Below are 7,070 nucleotides of genomic sequence, written 5' to 3'. Positions count from 1 at the left end.
TGCGGTGCCGCTCGCCGCGGGGTGAGGCTGCTCCTGAGGCAGCTCTCCGTGTGCCTCCCCGCCGCCCGCCCGGGGGTGAGGGCGCTCTGTGAGGCGCAGGGGCTGGTGGCCTGGCGGCTCCTCTGCGGTTACAGCCGAAACGACGAAGACAGGAGCAGTGCGAGCCTGTCCCGGCACTGGTGGCCGCGGGTCCCGAGTGCCTGCTCTGCAGGGAGCAGCCTCGCCTGGGGTTCTCCTCTGTTCTCCTCTGACCTTGTGTCAGTTTTCGGTGTCGGGGAATTCCTCGGTTTTACCGATTCTGCCCCTTTAAAATTCTCTTTAGGAGGAAAAAAAAAAAAGATAAGGTGAAGTATTTGTTTTCGGTTGGTTAGTTTGTCCTCTGCCCCCTTCCTGCAGGTACCGGGATACAGGAGAGGAACCAGTAGCACTCCACTCTCTTGGAGCTGCTCGGAAGATGGTACAGAGCCAGCTCTGAGGGAAGACACCCGAGGTACAGAGAATGGCAGCACTGAGCAGAAGGACAAAACAGACCAGCCATCAAGAAGTTCAAATAGGTTGTGCAGGATAAATGGCAAAATTACTCGAACCAAAGTTAAGACGGTTAAAACAAGATCTGGGCTGATATGGCAGAAGCATTTTGGAAAGCTTAACTGGTGCGACAGGGCTGTGCCTCAAGGGACACCTCTGTCCGTGTGACAGCACGGAATTACGACAGTGCTACAGCCTTTTCGTGGTGGTGTACGCTCACGTGAGCAGCGTGTTGCCGACGTGTTTTACTGGCTTAGAGAGGTCGGTTGCACCTGGATAGCTGTCAGTATAGCACAAGGAGTGAGAATGTCCCTTTTTTTCTAGACAGCGTCAAAGAGCCTGGAATGGGGGTTTCAGCAGTTAAAGGTCAGTGGAGACAGGTGAAAGATTTGTGAGCGGTGGCAATGTCAGTAGATGGTGTGTCTGCAGGGGGCTAGTAGAGAAGGGTGGAGCACTTAAGCAAACTGAAAAACTGGAACAGTTAATAAATAGTTCAACTGTGTCAGCATTAAAAAGCCTGTTTTGAAACATAACATCTGCTTAGTGTTCCTACTCTGTCGTAGGAAAGAGTATCTGTCATCTTTGAGACCGATTTCGGCGTCTCCTTTGTCTTTTCAGTGAGGCAATGAATCGAGGGTTGATGCTGAAGTTTGAAAATCTGGTGCAGTTAGGCGGTGCTTGCCGGCAGCTGCGTCCTCTCTCCTACGGAAAAGTTTCCAGAGCACCGTGGAGGCCTGTGCAGTCACTGGCACATCCCGGCTGGTCCGTTCGGTGTCCGCACTTCTGGCAGAAAGAGAGATTATCCAGTAGCGCCTTTTCGCAATGCAGACACCTAGCCACGAGGGAGGTAATTAACAAAACCCGGTAGCCTCTGTTCTGTGGGAGATTCCAGAGTCCAGGAGCTCAGTTTGAGCACTTCAGTTAAAAAAAGGAAGAGCTTTATTAATGAGTGTAGAGAAGTTATTATAAATTTATAAGACAGAATGTACTTGGTGTATGATGCTATTGTGATTTCTTTTCAAATATTGACTTAAAGTGCCTGCACCAGCTGCATCATGTATCTTCAGAGGCAGAAGCAAATTATTAAAAATAAAAATGAAAATTATTTTGTTGATTTTTCCCCCTTGTTTTGAACCATTAAAAATAAAAAAGATTGAGTGTAGTGTGCTATATGTTTTAAATATTAAGTATGATATGTGAAGTCATTAATTTATTGGAATTCATTAGGACTGTAGTCAAAAAGATGTGTTTACATCATACGGCTTGAGACCGCTGTCTTTTTAATGCTGTTTGGACTATTTCTTAGTTCATGCCAGCTGTGTGTTCGTTCCTGTATGCGTCTCTTAATTCCACGCAGGAGACCAAAAAGAAGAAGAAGAAGATACCGCTGACAAAAGGTGAAGTGGAGATAAGGCAGAAGATGACTGTTGAGGAGCTTGCACGAGCTATGGGCAAAGACGTAGGTGAGAGCCTGACTCCTCTGAGACTGAGGGAGACTCAGCAGTAAACGTTTATCACTTCTGGGGGGGTAGAAGCAGAGAAGCCTACGATGGCATTAGTCGGTGGTCGCTCGTCCCTCCCGCAGCAGGGAAGGTTGCACCCGTCAGAGGAGGGTGGGTGTGATACGGAGCCCAGTTGCTTTTGATCCAGGGTGCTTTGTCTGGCAAACTTCCCTCTCAGCAGTGAGAGGAGCAGAAAGGTTTGTCACGTCTCGCTGTACATTTCTGAGATACGCTTGTAAGGGACGTAGGTCAGCGTGTCACGGTCTTTGACTCCTGCAATATGTTCTGTATTTCTGCTGCCAAAGGAAGTTGTGTATGAATAGACCTACCAAATCCCCTGCCTCCTTGCATCACTTCTTAGCTGCTTGGTTTAGATCCGTTTCACTTGTTTTGTTCTTAGGGGTTAATGGAAAAGCACGCTATGAAAATCGGGAGTGAAAAATAAGATTGTAACATCCAGTGAGGCAGTTTTCAGTCAGTCTTTGTGAATCGAGTTCTCCTCTGCAAGTGCGTAGCACAGCAGGGACTGCTGGATCCATCTAACTAAAGGAGGCGTGCTTGGTGAACGTGAAACGCGTCGACACGATATCAACTGCTAATGAAGAAGTCTAAAACCTGTATGCAGCGGGGTATTTCTGTCCCACGTGGGTTTTGGGTGTAACTGTTAAATGCCTTCATCCTCTCTTCAGATCATATTTACGAAGCGCTGCTGTACACAGATGTTGACCTCGATTCGCTAGAACCAGATTCCATCTTAGATGAAGACCATATCAAGCTAATAGTTAAAAAATCAGGAATGAAGTTTAAATCAGCAAAACTGAAAGAGGAAAAAGAAAGAGAAAACACAGATGCTGTGAAAAGGTAAGCTGTGAACCGCCGGGTTCATGCGTTTTATCCTGTTCGTTTCTGCCAGTAGTTTTCATTACTGTGTTTTCTTTGTTCTGACGGTATGTTGGTGACACGTGATATAGTCGTGAACTGGTAATATGTAAAAGGTAAAATTTAGTATTTTGATTTTTTTTGGCCATAAAACTGCTACTGGAATTTGATTTGGCTTAGGTGAGCTTTTCCTATGCCGGTTTCTGAAGAAAAGCCAATTCTTCGACGTTCCGAGTTGCTGTATTAATTGGGGCAGCAGTAACGCTGAGTGCTGAGAGGGCTGATGGCGTGGTGTAGCTAGGATTCATGATCGCAGCGGGGAGAAGCGCGCCTTGCCTCTTCGTCAGAGCGCTGGTGAATGGCTCTTCGTTAGCCGCAGCGGCCACGCGTAACACTGGTTTGGTTTCACCCAGGCCTCCTGCAGACCCGGCCCTGCTGACCCCGCGGCCCCCCGTCATCACTATCTTGGGCCACGTTGATCATGGGAAAACAACCTTACTTGACAGTCTACGAAAAACTCAGGTGGCGTCAATGGAAGCAGGAGGCATTACGCAGCACATCGGTGCTTTTCTTGGTATGATTCACGTGTACGTGCTGCTGTATGAAACGCTTCACTCTGTCGTAGGTAACGGGCTGACTTGCTGCCAGTTCACTGGGGAGAAATGCTGCGACATAAACAGTTTATATGTAAGCAGTGAAAAAGGAAATCGTAACTCCCGGTAACTGTCATGACTCTGTGGATGGCGCTTTGAAGCGGGTTGGCTGCACAGCTGAAATTGTATTTAGACTACTTTGGGTTAGGAAGGATCTCAGGATGCGTTTTTTTTCCTGAGGAGTTAAAAGCACCTTTGACCTCCGTGCCAGCAGTCATCTGTCTGCCTGAGATGTGTCATTAATAAGAGTTCTCAGAGCAGTGATGCGAAATGCTGGTTTTAAATTGTACCCTGTCCCTTATGTTTGCAGTGCATTTGCCTTCCGGGGAAAAGATAACTTTTCTCGATACTCCTGGACATGCAGCTTTTTCAGCCATGCGAGCCAGAGGAACCCACGTCACTGACATCGTCATTCTGGTGGTCGCGGCAGAGGACGGAGTAATGCAACAAACTGTAGAATCCATTCAACATGCCAAAAATGCAGGAGGTACATGCAGTGTTTAACTTGTTAATGTTACTCCTGAAGTGAGCAGGGAGCCCGGGACACAGAGGTGTGTGTTACCGGGCAGCTCGAATAACGAGCGCTTGGCAAACCTCTCTTTACCTCTCGAAAGAAAATCCTTGAACCGGAACCCAGAGAACCTGGGAAGTAGCTGTCGTTGTCCCGTTCCTTCTCCCTGGAAGGCGTTTCAAAATGTACTGGATGTTGCATTAATACACAAAGATATTAAAATATTAATATTTTCGCAGGTTTGCAAGAAAAGCGCTCACAGTGGGGGGGTGGGGGGTTTATCGTTGGGGGTTTTTCCCCCTTCCCTAACGTGAAAACTCCTCCAGTTTACTCGTGGTAGCTCAGATCTCAGTGGCTGCTCAGTAGGCACCAAGTGAGACGAGTTGTTCTACGCGGTCTTAACCCGCTCTAACCTGGCATTGCAGTTGTGCTGGTAGCAGCCAGCTAGCGTTGGGTTGGTCCTGAGTTTGTCTGTTGTCCTTTTAGTTCCTCTTATTCTTGCCATTAATAAATGCGACAAACCTGAAGCTGATCCTGAAAGAGTGAAGAAGGAACTGCTGGCTCACGATGTGGTCTGTGAAGAGTTTGGAGGCGATGTTCAAGCTGTCAATATTTCTGCTCTCAAGGTAAGGTTTTGGTGTTCGTGGGTGTCTAATATGCGCATACAGCTGCCTTTTTATTTGGCAGCTGGAAAATAAAACGCTTATTTTCCTGGTATTTGAGACCTTGCCATGAGCTAAGTGCTGCTGGCTCTCACCAGAATTATTTGAAACGTATTCCTGTTGTATTTTGAGGCTCAGACCTTCAGTGAGCAATAATTTTTGGTATGTGTGAAAAGAAGAATTCAAAGGAGGGTAAAGAAGCATTTTCCTAACACACGGCGAATCGCAGGAACACGATTTTGTTAGGGGTCTTACAAGATTTGCCATCTTATCCTTGGCAACACCTGATAGCTAAAAATGGAACTCAAACGGAACTGTAGTGTGGTGGTGGCTGAAGCAGCTTTGTCCACAGTGACGCAGCAGGATCTGAGCCTTACTGCCAGCTTTCTAAAGGCATCCCAAGTCATCTTGTAACTCAACAATAAAATGTAATGACAACAAAGGAGGAATAAAAAAAAAAAAAGGGAAACAGACCCACCGCTTTGTCTCTTTGGTGTGCTGGACTCTTGTCTGGGGGTAGATGTCATCAAGTTTCAATTTGGCTGTTCAGGTGTTTTGGGTTTTTTTTAAATTTGCAAATGAAATTCAAATATAATTTGGGGGCTTCCTTTGTATTTTTCATGTGTATGGTTTTATACAGGGTGAAAACCTGATGGTTTTAGCAGAAGCAACCGTCGCTTTAGCAGAGATGTTGGAACTGAAGGCAGATCCCACGGGTCTGGTGGAGGGGACCGTGATTGAGTCTCGCAAAGACAAAGGGAAAGGGTAAGTAATGCACCACCTTTACAGCTTCACCGAGGCAGTGTGTAACTGCAGAGATGCTGCTCGGGTGCTCGGTACCTCGGTATTTAACACTGAACTTTCTGCTGTTGTCGTTAAATAAAACTGACTGTTTCTTGGCAGTGTTTGTAACTAAAGCACTGAAATGTTATTCTGCAGCATGAGAGCAGAAAAAGAAGTTATAAACTGATAGTGCAAAATTCATCCTATCGCGGAAATGAATCCTGTGAGCGCGGGAAATAATTTTTCAGTCTCGTGTTGGCCTGCAGAACTGAAGAGTACAGCACAGGCCTGGGGCTTTTTGCCAGTCACCTTAAAATGTTATTAGTGCTCTAATAAAACATCACAGGAATATTCTGCCTGTTCTCAGTCACAAGTGCGTTCTGGTTTGTGTTTGCTTACCTGCGCTAACCATGACAACAGGGAGAAGAGTCTCCTCAGTTTTGTCTGTTCCTTTTCTCCTCTGCTCTTCACTAGTCCGGTGACCACAGCCATCATCCAGAGAGGAACCCTGAGGAAAGGCTGTGTCCTGGTTGCGGGGAAGACCTGGGCAAAAGTGCGTCTCATGTTTGATGAGAATGGCAAAGCTGTAGATGCAGCCTCCCCGGGCATCCCAGTGGAAATCATGGGCTGGAAGGAAGTTCCTTCAGCGGGAGATGAAATCCTTGAAGTGGAATCTGAGGTACAGAAAGAACTGTTTACTGGAAAACTGACACTGCAGGAAGGTAGATGGAAAGGAGCTGAGCAAAAAAAAAAAAAAAAAAGGCAAAGGAAAATGAATAAAAAATAACTGACACTGCAGGAAGGTAGATGGAAAGGAGCTGAGCAAAAAAAAAAAAAAAATAAGGCAAAGTAATATGCATAAAATATATCTTGAGATAGGTGTTGTGAGAGCTGGACAAATACCACATGAAAGAGTAAGTCATTTACTCTCTTCTGCAGTGCAGAGATACTGTAAACACAGGCCTTGAGTCACGTTGTTGTAGCCCAGGGAGGAAGCTGTTGTGCTCATCCTCTGCCACCCGTGCAGCAAAAGCTATTGTTAAATGTGAGAGAGAGCGAGTGAGCCTGTAGAGAACATGCAAGAGGATGAACGTGTGTAATGTGGAGTTTTCCGGTGAGGTGTTTTGAAAGGTGGTGTTTGTGTCTTCCTGCCCAGCAAAGGGCGCATGAAGTTGTGGCTTGGAGGACCTACGTTGAACAACAGGAGAAGATGAAAAGGGACGTGGAGGTTATTGAAGCAAAGCAAAAGGAGCACAGGATGGAGTATGAGAAGAAGCAACAGAAGCTGGCCCACTTGACCTGGAGACAGAGGAAGGCGGTGCTCTACAAGGCCAACAAGCACCTGATGTTTTCCAAGCCCAAAGAGAGAACAGAGATGGACGAAAATGTGCTCTCGGTAATTGTGAAAGGTGCTGTCCTCTTCTGTTACTGCCCTGCTGTGCTGGTGCTTCTCAGACGCTCAGTCTGAAGCGTAGCTCTGAACTACCAACAACACTTGTTAGCAGAAGTTTGATCGGTTTAAAACTGAACAGATGATTGAACATCTTCCAGT

At 46.5% G+C, this 7,070-nt stretch overlaps 1 protein-coding gene across 1 annotated transcript in view; it reads left to right on the top strand.

Moving 5' to 3' along the window:
- The first annotated feature begins 1,153 nt into the window (after positions 1-1,153).
- MTIF2 (mitochondrial translational initiation factor 2) overlaps positions 1,154-7,070 on the top strand; it is an 8,645-nt gene continuing 2,728 nt past the window's right edge. The window contains exons 1-9 of the mRNA XM_010138706.1: positions 1,154-1,375; positions 1,886-1,991; positions 2,720-2,891; positions 3,323-3,483; positions 3,873-4,049; positions 4,560-4,699; positions 5,376-5,500; positions 5,993-6,197; positions 6,675-6,927. Coding sequence (XP_010137008.1) covers positions 1,154-1,375; positions 1,886-1,991; positions 2,720-2,891; positions 3,323-3,483; positions 3,873-4,049; positions 4,560-4,699; positions 5,376-5,500; positions 5,993-6,197; positions 6,675-6,927 — 1,561 coding nt within the window. The remainder of the gene's footprint in view (positions 1,376-1,885; positions 1,992-2,719; positions 2,892-3,322; positions 3,484-3,872; positions 4,050-4,559; positions 4,700-5,375; positions 5,501-5,992; positions 6,198-6,674; positions 6,928-7,070) is intronic.

Source organism: Buceros rhinoceros, unplaced genomic scaffold, assembly GCF_000710305.1.
Source record: "Buceros rhinoceros silvestris isolate BGI_N320 unplaced genomic scaffold, ASM71030v1 scaffold42726, whole genome shotgun sequence".
Lineage (NCBI taxonomy): Eukaryota > Metazoa > Chordata > Aves > Bucerotiformes > Bucerotidae > Buceros > Buceros rhinoceros.
The sequence above is the reverse complement of the archived record's forward strand: the minus strand, read 5'-3'. Positions and strand labels throughout refer to the sequence as shown.